The sequence below is a fragment of the Xiphophorus maculatus genome, chromosome 3 (genome assembly GCF_002775205.1).
Source record: "Xiphophorus maculatus strain JP 163 A chromosome 3, X_maculatus-5.0-male, whole genome shotgun sequence".
Taxonomy (NCBI): Eukaryota; Metazoa; Chordata; class Actinopteri; order Cyprinodontiformes; family Poeciliidae; genus Xiphophorus; species Xiphophorus maculatus.
In genome coordinates this window covers 5,418,122-5,438,128 of record NC_036445.1, presented here as the reverse complement: position 1 = coordinate 5,438,128, position 20,007 = coordinate 5,418,122, and the positions used below count along the sequence as shown (strand labels likewise).

Here is a 20,007-nt window from a genome sequence, read left to right as displayed (position 1 = left end):
AAGATCATTTGCCACAGCTTTAGTTTTCAGTCTGTGACAAGATTTAACTCAGCTACACATCCTCTCATGTTACTATGATTTTTTTTTTTTTTTTTTTTGAAAGAATGGTTACCGCTGCAAAATCGTTGCTGTCAATCCGACATTTACTCTGAAGGTCAAAGATTCAGTTTATTGGAACAATTGACTTAGCCTGCCCTCTAGTGGATTTATGCAACATTGCATAGTTGCTTTCTGATATTTCACATAAGAAGCCATTAACTAGAAACACAACATGCCTTTGGCAGTCGTCACACATTTTGAAAAGATTAGACAATTATACTAACCTACTAGTTTTTGTTTAATGACTAAATGATCGGGGATCACAAACTAAACGGACCCTGCAGTATGTTAGACCAACAACTTGAGCCGAATCAAACTCTCGCGGAAACTCTCGCGAGGGCGGCAGTTCAAACGGACACATACACCAGTAGGTGTCCTCAGACAAGAACGGGTTATATTTCACTACAAGATAAATTTAAAAATTACATCTCACTTGTCCTTTGACAGACAAGTGAAGGTTTGAATAGCGTTGACTATATTATTTTTTAAGTATTTACTGAAGATGAATTTGGTTTCTGTCTGAAAAATCAATGTTATGTTTAGACTGAACTCACAAACAGACATTAAGGATTTATCATAAATAATCTATGGAAATTACCTTTGGCATGTGAATTATTTCGTTTATTTTTTACTATGTTTTTTGTCTCAAATATCCGATCTGTCCAATTGTAATTAGGTGATAGTTTACTATTCCCACTATTGCTGTGTATTTATATTGTGTACTAGCTTTAATGGCTATATTTTCAAATTACTTGTACGGGTCAAAAAATGTAAACAGGCAAATGTAAATATTAAAATGCAAACACAGACAAGGAAAATTATAAATCACATAGTTTTGTTTTTGTTTTAAATGCTTTATGGTGCTTATCTAAGGTCTGTTTTAGCTACTGCATATCTGTTGCATTCATCCAACATCTGCCCTGTTAGTGTTGAATGGTAAAAATAAGTAATAATAAAAAAAATAATCATCCAGTTCTCACCCAACTGTCCTTCAGAGCATTTCTATACTTACACAGAGTAGATGAAGTTTCTTTTTGCTGCTTCAATTAAAGTTCATCATGAAGACAATATGATCAAATTTAGTCTGAGAATATTTTTTAATTCCTCAAAACGTGATGCATCTTCTCTTTTAAAGTGTCACATACCTTTAAAATAAAGTACAGCCATGTGAGTTGACTTTTGTTGTCAAGTAGCCTAATAATTTTGCATTTTAGTTTTGGTAAAATGTTCACCCACATTTTCTCAGAAAACATTAAGCATGCTTGAAAAGTTTGAAATTATCCAAGAACAAAAAGTCTTGACAGAGCTAAGCACTCAAAGGCACAGAAAAAAACCTTTAAAAAATAAAAAACGTTATTGAAACATGCCAACAATTACAGAACTTCCCTGTCTCTGTAATTCTCCCAAATTTTAGGATTTTTTAAATTTATTTCTTCTATGTTGCATGCTATAATTATAACAAAAATGAGTGTGGGATTGTTCTGTCACTCTACTAACATATAGAATCACTTATTCCATGGAGAGCTGTAGCTGTGATACATTTTAAACTGAGATGCTGTTTTGCTTTAGTAGTAGCAAGTGAGAACACAAAGACAGGAATGATGACTTTGGTTAGGACAAGTTATAGCTTGAAAGCAAAGCTTTCAAGCCATATGATGTTCTCTTCAAACACAGGAAGTGTGTAACTTTCACAGAGCTAAAACACTTGAAGCTTAGCAGAGACGTTTGAACGGGTGGATCATAATCAAACAGAAGCATTGACTTGTTTACTTAAAATCTGGTCATCCAGTAGGGTAGTGGTTGGTTTTATTTGTGCATTAAAAAAATATTTTAAAACCCTTAAATATTTCTTTTAATGAAGGGTTTAGAACTCTCTTTCTTCACAGATGGTTATAAGCAAAAGTTATTCAACAGTTAGAGTTTTAGAGAACTTAAAACAAAATGACTGAAAATGAAGAAATTCAACCAATCCTATTTACTCAACGCTCTCCCTTCACTGTGCTCCATCCGTGAACCAGGTAAATGGAAAAAAGTATCATCTCCCTTCCTGGGTCTGTTAAGTTTTGACAGCAGTATTTGTTTTATTAACATTCACAATATTTCATTTTTTATGTACAGCTGCATATATTACAAATTTCACAGAGGTATTAAAAGTAGCCTACAGTAAAAAAAAATAGCAGATGCGACAGCCAAAACAGGACATCTAAAAACATTTCTTCCAAGTAAAACCCTTAAAGGACCATCAGTTATGATTTGCAGCATTCAGATGTGTAAATTATCAGCACGTTGTTTCAAAGTCTCTTTGTGAATACTGTCCTTTCGGTCCAGAACAAGTGAGCTTATCCATTACCCCTCAACAACAGTTTCCAGTCTAGACATCACATGTATATTTTCAGTTTAAATGTGTTCACACAATTTCCTTTACTTGGTCTCAGTAGAAAAACAAAACGAACAACAACATTGTTGTAGTCCAAAGGAAGTTCCCAGTGTCTAACAAAGTTCTCAATCAGCATCTGAATTTAATGCTTTGTCTTCAACCTGTTCACTTCCTCCTGCATAAAGAAAATTAGTTAGTTGGAAAATTACAGTTACCTCTAACCACAACTTCTGCATTTTCTTTTCTTGTGGTGACCAGCGAGAAACAGACTGGAGCAAAATATGCCAACTATGCCTTACTGACCTGCAAAGCCTGTCGCTTATTTCTTTCCTCCTTCAGTTCTTCTTTCACTTCCTGCATGTCTCGTCTTGTTGAAAAGGACAGAAACAAAGATTATTGATGTGGAAAGGTCTAAACGGGTTGACTACATAACAATGACGGATCTCGCTTTGCTGAAGATGTTTTGACTTATGAAGAAAGAGCAGATTGTCGATTATCTTTGAACACTTTTCTTTTTAAACAAAATTTTATGTAAGGAGCATGAAAACTACTCACTCTTGTCGGGTTTGCAGCAGCTCCAAAGCCATCCTCAGCTCTTTGATCTCTGCTTGCAGGCTTGCCACAGTTGGTTCTTCGTCTTTATGGTTTGCAGTTTTATTGCCTCCAACCGCTTTTGGAAAAGCTGGTCGAACTGGAAGCGGAATTTTAACTGGAAGCTCAGGCTTCACATGAACCACTGAGGGTTGTTCTGATACCTTTAAAGATACAAGGGGATTCTTATGACAGTGTAAAGATATAGGAACTGTGTTTATGTTATTTAAATACTGAGATAACGTCAAAAGCCCACTGACAAGGCATTACGAAATATAGAGATGGGGTGAAGCCCAAATAAAGCATCAGAATGAGAAAGAGAGGGCATTTAATAGGCAGGTTGAGCATTTCAGAATCTGCCGATATGCAAGACCAAGAGAAAATTTACACTGAACATCATTTGAAAACATCTATTAAACTGAAGACAATTTCCATCCATATGTCACCACAGTGTCGACATCTTTCATAATGGCGACAACCAGCAAGATAATGCACCATGTCACAAATTTTAAATAGTCTCTGACTAGTTCTCTGTTCTCTGTACTCCAAAGTCACCAGATCTCATTAAAGTAGCATTTTGGTACATGGAGGAAGGAGAGATTTGCTCTAAACTTACACATAGATTCTGATGCTCTGTTGGTTTGAGGGGTGCTAAATGTGTCACTGACCAAGTAGTAAGCGGAAGACTGATATGGTCAGAACCTGCTCACGAGTCAGCATGTTTGACTATTAGTAAAGCATTTTATTATCTACATATACTATGACTAATACTTGGGCAACATTTGAAACAATAAACTGAAGATAATCCCACCTACCCAAGCAAAACAGTTGCTTTTTAAGTCTAGTGTTAAAATTAAAGTGTGTGCAAATTGTAGTGAGCCTGAGTGTATAAAGACAGAACATGAAGATGCAAAATGTGCAGATGCTTGAAGAGTGTAGGAAGAAAAGTCTCAAACTGGTTGGATTTAATGTTCAAATATTCAGAATCCACGTCAGTAAATGTTACACACCTTTTGCAAGACAGGCAGTTTGTCAGTGTGGGACATTTTTGCTGATGGTTCTGAATCCGTCTGGTCTGTCGCATTCTGCAAGAGAGAATTAATGCAAAATTCACTCTCATACTTTGCAATCGTAACGAGGCGTGTCGACTGAGTAACCAACTTGAAATCCAAGCGATAGTTCAGAGAATTGTTTTGTTCATTTCCCAGAATTAATTTTCTACCCACAGAGCTCGTGCTTGAACTTGTCGCTCTAAGCTATGAGAATGTTGGCAGCTCATGAAAAGTTGAAGAAAAGACAGCTATTACTGTTCTAATCATACCTTGACTCAATTTTTATTTTTATCAATATTAAATGTTTGTATGAGAATCCCAAAGATAAGCTGGACTGTAAAAGACAACTTGTCCAGTAGAGAAATTTAGAAAACCTTTTCTAGCAAAACAGTCCCTCAAAAAAAAAAACATGTATATCCATGTATAACTACTGACTTTATAAGATGTATAAAATCAGTATACAAAATGGCTGGTAGTCATGCACTCTTCAAATCTGGTCTTTATGAAGGACTGAAAAGAAGAAAACTATTTTGCATTTTGCCACCAGCCATGTTGAGGATACTGCAAACATGTGGAAAAAGGTGCTCAGGTCAAATGAGACCAAAATTAAACTAGTTGGTCTAATTTCAAAACCCAATGTGTAGAGGAGAACTAACTCTGCACAGGGGAAACATGATGGTGGCATTTTATGGTATAGGAGATGTTTTGCCAGCTTAAGGACAGAGAAAACAGTCAATATTGACGAGCTAAACACATGACCATGTTGAAAGACAAAATGAATGGTTCAGGTCAAAGCTTTAATGTACTGGAATGTCTGAAAGTGCAGACTTAAAATAAATTTAGAATCCACAATATTTACATATTTTTGAACAGATTCTGTCCAGTATGACTAAAAAAAAGAAAAGAAAAAAATAATGGAATGGGCATCAATGTCAGTCTCTAGCTATAATTCCAGTGAAAGGTGTCTCTATGAAGTGTATTGAGTGGGATACCTGTAACTCAAGACTTTTACTTGAAAACCATTTATTTAAAATCCATTTATTCAAATGGCTTATTTTCACAACAAATATTCTGATTTGGAACCAGTTAGCTTTCCATTAGTGCCACAGGATGACATTAAAAAAAAAACCTCATAAATGGTAACATATTGTTCATCATCACTGATACGTTAAGAAAGGTGATAATATTAATGGAATGTTTTTGCATCTGTACAATTTGTCTAATATGGAACTCACTTGTAATGTGGCACTCAGGTTTGTTGGTGGCCTCCTTTGTGGAGGCTTGGCTCTATTAGCGGTGGGATGAGTCAGCTTTTCAGTTTGCACATCCATCCCATCAAACTGGTCGACCGCCTCCTCTTCTGGCTGCTTTTGTGAGATGGGAACTGCATCCCCATTGGTGCTACTGAATACAGTAGATAAAGATTTAAATAGTCAGGTTTTGTTTGTATATTCAAAGGTTTAAATATAAAGTCTGAAATAATAAAGAGGACAAAAATGTTCACAACGTCATCATGTTTTCAAAGGAAAACCAAACTAACTTGAAAGACATTGTTTTTGCAATCTGCAGGTGCAGAGCATATCAGCTGAGGTTCAAAGTGCATCTTGCTTATTCTTGCACATCTTGCTCATGTGGTTCAGATTCACTGTATGCATGTGGTTAAGTTTCTCTGCAGGCATGAAATAATTGCTACTCAACTTATCTGATCCTTAAGCTCGTAGATTCATCTGATCAGATATTAAAAATAATTCCTCCAGAATGTACAGACATTAAATGATAGTCAGAAAATACTAGAGGATTCTTAAAGAAATAAAATGATGTATTTTTGTGATGGTTTCCTCATAACGTCTTCAAGGCAGAACTAGTTTTCTTTTGAGTTCAGCATGTGTGCCTGTTGTGTTTTGTTCAGGAAACAGGAAATGAGCCGTTCTCATCTGTTTAGGTCTGATTTGACTCAGCTGTGTTTCCACTGAGCCACTAAATGGCAAGCATCCTGGCATTCTTCTGTAAGGACTCCAAGGCAACTGGTGGTGGCCACCAAAAACCTGCAATGGGATCTAAAAGCAGGGACTCTGGTGCCAGACCAAAGAGCAGAATGGCTTACTGACATTTCCTAAAATGCCAATTGTGCTGCGGGGAGGCTGAAAACAACTAGCTATTTTTTTCTGCAGAAAGTCTCCAGCAGCTTAGCACTGAAATTAGCAATGGAAGAGAATGACTTCTGTGTTACTTACACTGGTAAAAGCTTGTGAGGTTTTTCTTTGACGGGCGGCGGAGAGGGTTTGATTATTGGCAGCTTTATTTTGGTTGGAGGATTGCTTCTCAAGTCTTTCTTCTCCGGCTTATCATCTGTAAAAAGACATATTGTAATTGATCTATCAAAAATCATGTGGGCTAATCCTATATTAGCTGAATTTTCAGTCACATGTACCTTTTGTATTTGTTTGATCATTTTTATCCATTGCAGTTGCTTCTTTTTTTGCTGGAAAAATAAAAATAAAACCCATTAATTTACCTGGAAGGACTCAAATATCAACACTGCAGATCTGAGCTGAGATTCAACATTGGGCAGAATTTAATTTTGATTTTCCTACAATACACTTTCTTTGAAAACTATTCCCTATTTAAAATCATTTTGTTGCTAGCAGTTATTTCAAAAGTATTTCTCTGCCAGCAGCCAACTTCCCAGGTGTGTTTTTGCTGTGCATGCACAAGCAGATTTGGAGGACAGCATTGCAACGGAGCCAACATTTTCAGCAAAGAGGTCACAGAATGCTGCATAGTGTTTCCCCATTCTTCCTGTGAGTTAACTGCTTTAATACTGTAAATGTCTGAGTTGCTAAAAGTCAGCATGAGAATTGTCACTTTTATAGGACAGGAAACCACAGGGCAAGTACCTTGCAATCCAGGCTTAACCCCCCTTCACACACATACACACACCATCGAAGCTATGCACTGTTAACCTTGAAATAACTATAGTGATGGTATCTGAAAACTTTCTAAATATGTATCATTGATTCCCTATTTTTCCCTTTGGTGAATAAGATTATCAAACAAGGCACACCATGTCACATCAGTATGATGTGAATCTTACCTCGATGGTAAGATTATCAGGTTGTGCACTGCCTCCCTCTTGAAGATTCTCTACTTTTTGGGTTTTCTTTTGTTTTGGCAACTATTTTTGTAATGCACTCAGGTGTTATACTATAGGGAAGACTTATTTTCACGAGTACAACCAATATAACTGAGAAGATTTTCTGAATGATTGACTCCATTTATTTATTTATTTTTTAAAATCAAATCAAATTTTATTTGTACAGCACATTTCAGCAGCAAGGCATTTCAAAGTGCTTTACATCATATCAAACACAGAAACACAACGCAACATAGAATCAACAATCAAAACACGACATTAAGTCAGGTTCCATCAATAAATTTGCAATTGATTGCGTTTCAAATACAATCCTAGACAGGTGGGTTTTTAGTCGAGTTTGCATCCATAAAAGGTTTACCTGTTACACTCCTACTGTGTTATATGGAACAAAATACCTATTGCTATTTTTATTCCCACTCACGCTCACAATCACACAGTTTAAAACGATGTAGACAGCATTTTAATGGGCTTCTGGCACAAGGCTCCGTACACCTCTTTCACGGAATTTCGAGCAGGGACTCCGCCGTCCCTCACGGATTTTTGTGCAATTCTATGGTACCTGTTAGTGTCTAGAATTTACAGGGTTTCCGTTACGCGCAATGACCCTCAGTCACTCGCCGTCTTTTCTTAACCAATGAGAACATGCTAAACATTTAGAAGAAAGTCCCCATTGATACCTGGAGAAAAATCTATGCCATTCACATAAGAAAAGGGATTTAATTTTTTTGTAAGTATTAGTTTGTAATTAATGGTGTTAAAATAATTTGGCGCATAATTTGGTTTTCAAGCTCGTCTCAATTTGAGGTCTGTGGCTGGACATGAAAATTGCTGTTCATCGAAATTTGACAGAGCTTGAGTTACTTTGTAAAAAAGGTAAAGAAATAAGATATGTAGCACTGGTAGATATATACGCGAAAAGAGTTGCAGCACGCTTTTCAAAAAATAAATTGCTAAGAAAATGGACAATGCATCCTCTGTTTTACACTCCACAGTTATACACTCACTATTTTGTTTCAAATACTCAACTACACCCCTTAAAAGAATTGCATTCTGGGTAGTGAGCCACATCACCCGCCACTTATACAAAGTATCAGAAATTATCAATCTAAAAGAGAAGAATAAGTTTCAAAAGAAAATATGTCACAACTATTATAATAAATGAGCTATCAAATTGTTAAGTGTGCAAGAACTGGAGGTGAGAACTTAATCACAGGCCTGGATCTATAATGTTAATCTCAAAAGCACAAAAACTGCTGAGCATGACCAAATTATGCTTCATTACAGATAGAACAGTTGAAATAAAAAGCGGACGACTGCACAGTTTTAAGACAAAAGCCCTACCTTGGTTGCTCAGAGCATTGTGCCACATTTCCCTCTCAAGCAAGTCATCCACAGAGCAGTAGTGGCTCAAACGCTGGTTCTAGCTGGATGTAAAAATCTCTGTGACAGAGCTCTAGTCTCCCCCTCCACCCCCTTATTTCCTCCAAGACTCCTGAACTGTGACACGTGATCAGTTTAACCATCCCCCAACCTTACTACAGTCTGAGACATCCTGTGAAATTGTGATACCACCTTGCAAGGTATGAAATTATGATGACATATTAAGAAGTTAGTTGGTAAAACAACTCAGTAACATGCCTCCTAGCAACTGTTTTAGAGAAGATGTCTCCTTTGAATGTGCTACCACAGGAAAAAGTTTTGTAAACAAACATCCTTTTTGATCATGTGCAACTTGTGCTTCAGACCACAGTCTTCAGTTAAATGACACATCCTGCTTTGAGGTACCTTGTGATCCAGTTTGTAGATGAGCTTATTTGAATGTGTCTGACTGTGCTCTCATTACTTGGTTGAACTCACTAAACATGAAATAAAATAATACCCATATAACCTGTTTAAATAAATCAAGTTTGAACATTTTAAAACATTTTTCCACCACAGACTATAATACATTTAATTGGAACTTTGTAGGCTAGACAATTATGTTGTTCATATTTGTGAAATGGAACAAAATGCATGTTTTTCAGAAAATCTGAGCATGGTTTGCTTACATATTGTTGTCAAGTCTATACACAAAGTTTTGCTGCAATTTCAGTACCAAGTCTTTTTGGGTACTTCTCTTCAAACTTTGCACATCAAGAGGCAGATTTTTTTTCCCCTCATTCATGTTTGCAGAGTAGTTCTAGGTTAGTCAGACTGAATTGCGATCATCTGTGAGCAAGAAATCCCAACTATTTCCACATGATCATTTAGATTTAGGATTCTGACTAGACCATTTGAACACCTAAATATGATTTGATCCAAACCATGTTACTGTAGCTTTAGCTTTATATTCAACAACTCTGGTTGTTCTGCTGGAAGGTGAACACCAGTCTTAAGTCTTATGAAGACATAGTTTTGTTCATCTTCTCATCAACACTGAGCAACTCCCCTGTCCCTGCAGAAGAAAATCATCCCCACACTGTGATCCTTATAAGATCATGTTTCTTCATAAGGATGGTATGTTAAAGTTTTTCCTCCGTGTGTAGCATTTTGCATGTAGGTCTGAAAGTTATTTTGCCGTCATCTAATCTGGGTATCCTATTCCACATGTCTGCTGGGGCCTCCCCACATGGATTATGGTAAATTGGAAATGGAACCTTTTCTAGCTTTCTTCCAATAAGAACTTTCTTCTTGTTACTTTTCCACAAAAGTAAGATAAGTGCTGCACATGTCTAATATCTCTGCAGCTCCTCCAAAGTTTTTTTTTCTGTTTTTGACTGGTTCTCTGATTAATGCCTACCTTAATCAACCCATCTGTTTAGACAGAAAACCATGGATTGGCAGGTCTGTAGTAGCTATTTTGTGTTGTTTACCAGATAAATTCAAATAAAATGCATTGAGGTTTTTGTTTGAAATTCTACAAAGTATTCTTAGAAAGCTTAAAGGTTATGAATACTTCTTCAAAAATAAAATAGGGTTTTTGATATCTGATGAATTAATTGTTGGAAGAAAAGTTTATAGATGATTCCAAATAGGAAAGATCCAGATCAGCACAGAGAGCAACATCTTCAAACTTGCACCACTAAGTTTCTCTGCACATTTATAAAACATCATCTCCTAGGAGAATAAAGGAATGCAATAATTACTTTAGTCAGGACTTGTTCTACAGTCCTGACAAACTGTGGCTCTTGCTTCCAAGTTTAACATCTGCTCAGAAAACAGTTCAACCAAGTCCAAAAGAATAAGCCCACAGTCAGACCAAAATATTCAAAAATATTAACGCCAACTCTCCAAAAAAGTGTCAAACCTCATCTGCTGTTTTGCAGCAGAGTTCTATCAGAACAGAAAACATGCTGTTCTCTTACCTGGGAGTTTTATAGTGTTTCCTCGTACAGGTGGTTGGTTTGTGATTCCAGACTAGAAGATAAGAAACAGAAACTTAAAACGGGGTTACTTCTGCATCTTTTAGTTTATTAGAAGCAGCTGCACAGTTTTTCCGCAGTGGGAATTTCCAGTGAGTAAGTGCAAAGACGAGCCTGAGTCATAATGGGCTGCAGTCCTGCTAAAGCAACTCAATGGATGAAAATAAAGAGATTATGCACCAATTGCAAACAATAAAACGTATTACTATTAAACATGTCCATGGTTTCATGCTGATACAACAGGATGTTTTAAGCCCTTCTGGCTAGACGAGGTAAAAAAATAAATAAATAAAATAATCCACACCAGCTGTGATCTGTTTGCTGTGGTGGTGTGTTCACTCACTTGCAGAATGTCTTTTGGTGGTAAAATCATGACAAAGTTGTCAGGAAAGAAGCCGTGGCGGCCGTTCAGCTCCCCCTCCCACCAGCCATCATCTTCCGTTTCCTTTAGAACAAGATTAAAGTGACACATTAAAGCCCCAATGTCCTTGGGGAGGTTAAATCGCTGAACACAAGAGTCCCAAAAGGTCAAACAAAATACAACTTCCTTATTATTTTATGAGACGGGGAAAAAATCTACTTTGCTAACTGCTTTGTGTCAATAAGTGTGTTCTGAGAAATCAGTTCCAGTTGTCTATATAATCTAAAACCCGATCTAAATCTGTGTAAGGGCCCTGTTTTTTTGTTTTTTGTTTGTTTTTTTTAAACAACATTACATACTATAATATTTCTTGGTATTTAAGATGTCAGATTGGCTCTTGCTCTGGCTGACTCACGTGAGTGTCCTGAACTAAATTAAAGTTGCTCTGCACCATTATCCATTTGGAAACAGTGAAATTATAGGACTGCACTATAATTTCACTGTTGCCAACTGCTGTATGATTAGCCAAGCAAAAGACAATTGTCTGGTTGCTTTAGAGAATCATAAATAACAAAACTACGATAAGCTCCTTATTAAGTCCAGGAAATCAAAATGTTAATTTTCGTAAATTACATAGATTTTAATGCGTTAAAAATTTTAATATACTTTTACGGAATTTTTTTGTTTTATTTTTTTACATACAAAAGTCCCAAGCTGAAATCTGTTTATTGTGTTTCAGAGAGGCCTTTAAATCTGATGCCCAAGTTACATCCATAAACAATGGCAATGTACAACAAAGCTGCCTTTCTTGGCACACTGGGGATTAAGTTTTGCTTCGAAAAATGATAGGACACTGGAAAAGACTATTGTCGTGTGCAAGTTGTGCAAAACGGAGTAAGTGTATCATAGAAGATATTCAGGCCTAAAATACTATCTCAATGCTGGACATGTTGCAGCAAGCATAGATGTTGCCAGCGCTGATGTCAGTATCCACAACAATTTCTTAATAAGTATTTTTTTTCAGAGAAGTTGCATAAAAAAAATCTGAGATTCCTGAAACTCTTACTCCTGAAAACTTAATAGATATAACAGTACTTTTCACTAATCTGGGGCATAAATAGCCTAAATAACAAATATCTGTTTTTGAGCTCAGATGGTAAACTATTCAAAAATTTAGCAGTAAAAAGGGTTTTGAATTGTTTATTTGACTTTTGATTAAATACTATTAAATAAAGACCTATTAGCTTGATTAAAAATTTTAATCAAGTCCCACCACATTTTGTTGATAAAATTTTAAACAACAGCACTGTCTCCTCTTCTCTCAATGATTTCACATTATACTCTGGCAAACATAGTGATACACCAGTACCACCATTATAAAACAAGTCCCACAAATGTGGGCAAACACTTTTCTCTGTTTAGGAAATAACATTTCTTGTTGCTTCTCATCATTAGACCCATGTCATTGATGGATGGCCACTAAATAGTGGAGTGGAAACACTTTGACAGTCTTATGAGTTTTGTCACCATGGGAATGCTGAATAATATAAGTGAGAAACAGAAAATAAAAAAAATAAAAGTATCTGGAAGTATTTTGTGTCTTCACATAAAGACGACATTCACTCTTTATGGAACAAGTCTGTAATAAAATTAAAAAAATTAATAAAAAAAAGAGAAAAAAAACACTTCCCAACATGTGTATGCTTTTCCATATTTGGTCACATAGCAACCACAAACTTAAATATATTCTCCTCTATTTTATATGAAAGAAAACACAAAGTAGCACCCTTCTGTAAAGTGTGTGTGCATGTGTATTTATTAAATAATTTATTACACAGAATTATATTGAAACCTACAAAGACTTGTTTACTTGTCTTTACCTCATCACAACTTCAGTCTGCAATGTTTTCCTTTTTTATATAACGGTTCCTGTAAATTTTTGTAAAATTTTTAGAAGAATTGCCAAAAATATGAAAGTACTTCAGTTATGAAAGGTTACAACCTAAAATGATTTCAGTAAGTAAAAAGTCTTAACACCTGCTTATTAAAACAGAAACTGTTTTTATCACTACAATTTTAAACTTGGTGTTGTTTTGCTTTATCTTATTTGTCTCATCACAAGCTTGTCCCCCGCCTGGGTGTGAAGATGCCATGTTGATTTCCTTGAGAAAGAAAAAACTGGTTTTTCCTGTTCAACATGACAAGTGATGATAAACACAGCAGCTCCCACAAAGGAAGCTACATTGCAAGGAAGGGGGGGACTGCAGGTACACCGTGTGAGACATTCTGCGAGGAAAAGGACACAACATTCAAACCTTGTTCAGTATGACTACAACGTCCCCTTTCTTCAGTTCCAACTCATCTGCTGCTGTGGCCTTATAGTCAAACATAACCTGGCAATGCTCCACACCTTGGAGAGAAACACGAGAGATAACATGATCACAAATCTAGGAAGCTGAGAATTATTTTAATCATGTGACAGGAAATGACGGCTTCAACAGAGATGACTGATTCCACCCGCTCCCGGAATCATGACAATAACAGTTCAGGCAGTAAATGTTGGTGACTAACTGATGATAAAGGTCATAAACCTTCAACCTCTCTGATATTTCACTCTGTTTTCTATTCTGACAAATAAAGGCATGACTCCACCTAGATCACACATGAGTGAAGTCATTGTCAAAGTTGGTGTCTGACTAAAAATAACCTGTTGAGCTGCTTTCAAATGGTGTTTAAAATAGAAAGCGTGTTAGCCACGTTTATGGACAAAAAAGCCTTCAGGAAGCTGGGAAGATTTAAGAAGGGTAGGAACTCACGGTTCTTTGCCTTGTTTCTCACACTGGCTCGCTGGGATGTCTTTATAGGAAAAGAAGGAATATAATAATTAACAGAATGACAGTTCACAAATGTTTGAGTGATCTTATTTGTGGTAGACATACCTCTTTATTAAACACAGCCTCTGACAGTTTAGGCCTGGCCTTGGCCTCGTTTTGCTTTGCGTCTGTTGGAAAAATATTGAAATTAGATTGGGAGCATACGTTAAAAGAAAAATCATAGTAAATTGTTCTACTACAAACCTTTGGGAGAAACAAAAATTTCTTTGACAAAATTTGATGGAAATGCTCCCATTTTGCCATTTTTCCGGCCCATCCACCATCCATCTTCAATCTGTCATTTAAAAAGAGGAAGAAAGGGAACAGGTAAATGTTTTTGATCAATCTTACATACCCACATTGATGATAAATATCTTGTGTGCATTCCAGAGATTAAAATCTGTCCTAGCAGGTTTGTCTGATGATTCCCAGAATTGATTTGTACAGATTAAGTTTGTAAATGTAAAAAAATGCTTTTGACTTAAGAATACAAAGTATGAACTTTTAAAGCTGTTACAATACAAATACATAATTTCTTATGTTATAATCAGTATAGAATTGCAAATAAATTTAATAGACATACATTGAGCTATTTTAATACATTGAATCTATCACTTTTCAATCTTAATTATTGCCACTTCATTGTTAAAGGATTTACTTATTTACATGCAGCACTTTTGGACTTTCATAGAGAAAATAATTGACTGCTGAATACCAGTGACATTTGACACACCATTTAAAGGTTTCATAAAACCATAAAACCTGTTAGGATTTTGCTTTAGGAACTCACTTGATGATTGTTCTTTTTCTGGGCAGCTAAACAATAATTAAAGAGTTGCAGAATGTTTTATCCACTTAAAAATATCTTTCAGCAAAGGCAGGCTGGGCTTACAGCCTAAATGAGTCACGATAGTAGACATAAAATATCAGTATACTGTACCTCTCTGAGGATCTCCAAGGTTTCACCAACTACCAGCTCCAACTCGTCTTCATTTTGGGCATTGTATGCATAGGCGACCTCACATTTCCTGGTCTGAACCACGTTCTTTGCTGAAAGAATAAATACATAAATAAACAAGAAGCCACATCAGTAATCATAGATTAATTTTAAAAATAACCCTTCAAAGTTGCGGCTTGTTTTCATCTCCTCCATCCTTCTCTATACAGTGTGCTGTAGTTAGCCTTTGTGTGAGCGGTTGTGGCTGCATGTATTTACAGATGGCTTACTATCCTCTCGGTATGACTCTCTTCACCGCAGCAACCACAGTGTTTAACACGTCTTTTTTTAGATTACAAAAGACAAAACTAAACAGCTTTACTGCTTTTTCATCTTGGTTTATTTTAAGTTGACTGGTGTACAAACTTAGACAACTGGCATATTTTGGAAAATCAATAAAATCTTTCAAAACTGTCCGAAAGGGATAGTTTGGATGTTAAGTTAGGTTTTGTCAAATTATCACTAATATTTCCACTAGATGCCACAGAGGGCTTGTAGTAAAGGCAATAAATCCTTGTTTTAGAATATTTTAGTATTTAAAACAATCTGAAGTGAAACACAAGCTATACTAGTTAATATCAAATATCTACACTTGACCATTGTAAAGTTTGTAGTTTTCTCTGCTGAACGTCTGTGTCACCATTAGTGCCTGAGGCGGTCGGGTTTGTCTGTCAGCCTGGTCAGCTAATTGTCAGTAGGCTACTCCTAGGTAGTTTCCAAACAAAGAGATTTGTAACAGCACAGGAATGCTCCATCCTCAATGCTTTTGCATTTGACTGACTAGTCTCAGTAAACTAGGTGGATAAATACAGTCAGAAGCCTTAACGACTGATCTGTTTGACTAAACCCGCTGGGTGGTAATTCGAAAAACAAAAATTAGGTCACCTGGAGCTCTGCTATCAACTTCAATCAACAGTACAAATAACTTCAATTGTTTGATTCACTATGAAATCAAAAATGAAAGCAGAACATCTTGTTTTGGCAGCATGAAAATGCTTAACCAAGAGTAAATTTGGATTAAGCAAATATTGCATTTCTTTCAATATGTTAAGCTTTTTTTGTCATTTGACAAAACAGAAGGGGAAGACACATGCTACCTGAACACACCAGAGAAGTGATACAGTCATAGGTCCTAATTTTCATGCTTCAAAACAAGGATATTGGGCATATCTGTGTTTTTATTGCAATATCTTTCATTTTTAAAACATTTTGTTTGTAACTCAATGTTAGTAAAATAGATCAAAAGGTTAAAAAAGCAAAGTATAAAACTTAAAGTCAAAAAAAGCCATAGATGCTTTCAGAATCACTAAAAAAAATCAAAAGTACTTTACAGAGTACTTTTTAGATACAGAGCTTTCTTGTTTCTTGTTGAGGGGCAGACAGATCAGAGGAGAAACTTTGATTTTGGTTTGACTATTTAAAAAATATTTAAAACAATAAAGCCGTAAGTAAACAACAAATTGAGCTTTTTTCTTATATTTGGATGCCCTCTTTGCTTCACCCTGGACATCATTTTCAATTTCTAAGTAAAAAGTTCTTGAGATGGGTCTCAATGCTACTGACAAAAAGCAGGATTTTTAAAATTGCTCCTTGTTAAAAAAAAATAAACATTTAGATGTTTTTTTAATGTTCTACTTTATTTTTGTCCTGTCATGAAGATATTTATGGAACAATGCTTATTGTGTGTACAGAATAAATACACAACTATTGTGGTATTGTAAGCTTAATTAGGTGATTGTTAGGAATGTGAAACACTGCTAGAGTGTCTCATATTGATCATTCCAAATGTAAAAGACAAACATACAAATTTTAATTTACTGCTCATCTGTTTTTGACCATAGCAAATATATGTAGACATATAATTTTAAAGGGAAAATCAATTAACCATTTTCTATTTTTCTCATTTTTAAGTGTTTACAAGAAAAAAGTAGAAAAGTTTTATCTTATACGTTTTCTGATGCTTCGTGGTTCCCTCATGCTGTCTCCCATCAAATAGACAGGTATATCCTGCATTAGAAAAGACAAAAATGAAATATTTAGTACATGTGCAGTTAAAATCACATGCACACAAAATGACAGTTCCCAGTGACTCAACATACTTTAGCAAAGGTTGCTGGGAAAATGCCTCTCTTCCCCCTCAGCTCTCCTTGAAGCCATCCATCTTCGTTGGCCTTGGTGACGTTTGTGACCACTTCGCCCATCTTCACTGTTAGCTCGTCACTCATGGTGGCCTCAAAGTCGACCAGCACCAGCACCTCTGTAGAGACTTCACAAATGGGGCAGAAAATTAGAGGCGTCTCACAATGGCTGGGGCCTCACAACTGATACGTCCTGACACTTCAATATCTAGACAAACCTCTTTAAGCACTCGAGGTTACACAGGAGTCACTGTGGAGTAGTTGACAGAATTTGTAGGCTTCTACTTTTTTACTTGCAAAACTCACTTTTAATGTTAGTATTCTCCAGCAGCATTAACAAAATTTTATGGCAAATGACACATTTAAATACTAAAACATATCAGTGAGAATGATCTTTGGTATGAAGCTTTAAGAAACGGCAAAAACAAACAAGTACATTGAGGTAATGCAATGAGGTGTAGTGACATTTACCTACAGTTTAAAGACTTTAGTTTCACTTGCAAGTCAAATTAAAGTACTTATCTTTTATGAGCAATATTCCTAAAAGGCACAAAGCAACTTCATTCTTTCATTCCTCAACTGTGGTCTTCCATGCTTAAGGTTCCACCCATCCCCCAGGAAAAGCAATCCACAAACTATTAAAAAATATATGAAATGCCATCGGTATAATGGCAAAACTGACTCACCCATATTGTCTTTTTGTTGTTCTCCTTGAGACTGAACTGTATAAATCCTTCACAAAGCAGCAGCTAAGCAAAAGCAGAACCGAAAGGTTGTGGTTCTGGTGTCTGACTGAGATAAATGGAACTCCAGGCCCTTCTTCCGCGTTGTCAAACATTAACATTGAGCAACTTATCCTGAGGCCAGTCATGACAAGTCAGCAGCAAGGAGTAGGACGGCTTTCACATGGGGCTGTACTGGAGGAGAAAAGATAAGACAAACAGGTACAACTGGTTTACAGTAAAAAAAATAAAAAGACAGAAGTCATATGGGCTCCATTCAATGCATGACAATAACTTGTCTAGGGCATCTAAAATTTTAAGGCCATGAAAGAATAGGTTCTTGTATTTTACTCAACTTTCAGATAAAATTAAATGAATTCAGGTGGGATAGCATTTAACTAGGTGCTGAAGCAACACTGCAATGCATGAGATGACATAAAATTGTTTTTCAAAGTATGTTTTAGTTTTCTTATAAAACCTCATCAATCTCAATAAACAGATTTTGAGACTTGTACTTCCTTCTTTGATTGTCTGAAGACAAAGCCTAGATTCCCTAGTTTGAAAAAATCTACTTCAAACATATCTGTATAAACTGCCTGTAGTTGAGAAGCAACAACTGTTTCTCCAATTGATGATCCTTTTGATCATTGGTATTGTATCACAATTACTAAAACTGGAAAACTGCCACTTCTCTGGCTTTTATAGGTGTGGCCACACCTGTTGATGATCATCTAATCAAATGCTTCAATTAGCTCCACCTGGTCGCTGCTTCCCTTTACTGTGAATGAGAGCGTGTCACGTTTGACCATTTACTTGCTCTAATTGTGTTTTTTCAGGTCAGTTAGAAAAGGGATTGCCAGGATATTAATTCTTGCCCAAGTAACCTTCTTATTCACACAGGCAGGGTTTCCAAAATGCCCAAGATTTTAATGTATTAGGAACTTGCTAAGTGATGTAGAAAACAACTGCATGCTATATGTCAACATTTTACTTGAATGATCTTATTTTATTCATTTAGAAATTGTTTCAAAAACTGAGCTGTTGTAGCTGTAAATACATGTGGTAAACATTTGAAATGAATATGTGGTTTTATTATATAGAATTATGACATATTTGCAACTTTATGAAAACCTACGGAGCCCCTAAGGGGACATGGAGAGAAAAAAAAAAGGCAAGAAATCCCGACTTATTATCTCGAGATCCCGACTTATTATCTCGAGATCCCGAGATCCCGACTTATTATCTCGAGATCCCGACTTATCATCCCGACTTATTATCTCGAGATCCCGACTTATTATCTCGAGATCCCGACTTATTATCTCGAGATCCCGAGATCCCGACTTATTATCTCGAGATCCCGACTTATCATCCCGACTTATTATCTCGAGATCCCGACTTATTATCTCGAGATCCCGACTTATTATCTCGAGATCCCGACTTATTATCTCGAGATCCCGACTTATTATCCCGACTTATTATCTCGAGATCCCGACATCAGTACATAACGACCTAATCACAGTCGTTATGTAGATCTGTGGGGGTAGATATATAGATTTTTATTTCGAGCTTGGGCTTGAGTATAAACACATTAAATCAGCGCTTGACAGCAGACATGGATTTAGTATTAGTGAGAGACATCTGAAGAGAGTTTTCAGAGCGCGGGGACTCATTCGGCGCAAGTCCTTTTCCGACTTGGCAGTTTTGATAGAATTCATTAATAACCAGCTACAGTCCTCTGGACAGCTTCACGGTTACCGATGGATGTACGCTAAATTGCATGTGCATGATATCCTCCTCTGGGACATCTCTGGACCGCAGAAAATGATATAAGTCGTCCTCCATAATCAATGTAGACACACTCCCCCACGTTTACCGCATAAAAACATGCCTTTCCCCCCAAAAAAAGTAACTCGCGATTTTTCAGAAATGTCGGGATCTCGAGATAATAAGTCGGGATCTCGAGATAATAAGTCGGGATCTCGAGATAATAAGTCGGGATTTCTTTCCTTTTTTTTTTCTCTCCATGTCCCCTTAGGGGCTCCGTACCTTAGGGGCTCCGTAAAAACCACTTTAATCATGAGAATGGGTAGAATTTTGAACTCTTTTTCCAGCTGTGCTCAGGGTTGTAGTTGACAGTTCTTTTTATTGTTGTCCAAAACCTACAAGTGGTAAACATTTGTGAAATCGAGCAAAAAGAAGCTGAGAATGGTGCTGAAAGTTACCAAAGAATGATGAGTTTATG

The 20,007-nt window shown here is 36.3% G+C and overlaps 1 protein-coding gene across 1 annotated transcript; it reads right to left on the bottom strand.

The window, feature by feature from the left end:
- Positions 1-2,150: 2,150 nt before the first annotated feature.
- Positions 2,151-17,878, bottom strand: sh3d21 (SH3 domain containing 21). Its single transcript, XM_023331400.1, has 17 exons — positions 17,730-17,878; positions 17,005-17,171; positions 16,855-16,912; positions 14,849-14,958; positions 14,113-14,203; positions 13,975-14,036; positions 13,852-13,891; positions 13,351-13,445; positions 11,018-11,119; positions 10,618-10,669; positions 6,551-6,601; positions 6,354-6,468; positions 5,355-5,523; positions 4,078-4,152; positions 3,032-3,231; positions 2,780-2,843; positions 2,151-2,651 (listed from the first exon to the last, which is right to left on the bottom strand). Exons 1-17 carry the CDS (start codon positions 17,731-17,733, stop codon positions 2,619-2,621), a joined length of 1,488 nt encoding a protein of 495 aa, XP_023187168.1. The 5' UTR covers positions 17,734-17,878; the 3' UTR covers positions 2,151-2,618.
- Positions 17,879-20,007: the final 2,129 nt, after the last annotated feature.

Coding starts and splice junctions, on each gene's coding strand:
- sh3d21 (XM_023331400.1), bottom strand. Junction 2,844..3,031: donor CTGCTGCAAACCCGACAAGA/GTGAGTAGTTTT, acceptor CTTTTCAACAAG/ACGAGACATGCAGGAAGTGA. Junction 2,652..2,779: donor ATAAGCGACAGGCTTTGCAG/GTCAGTAAGGCA, acceptor TTCTTTATGCAG/GAGGAAGTGAACAGGTTGAA.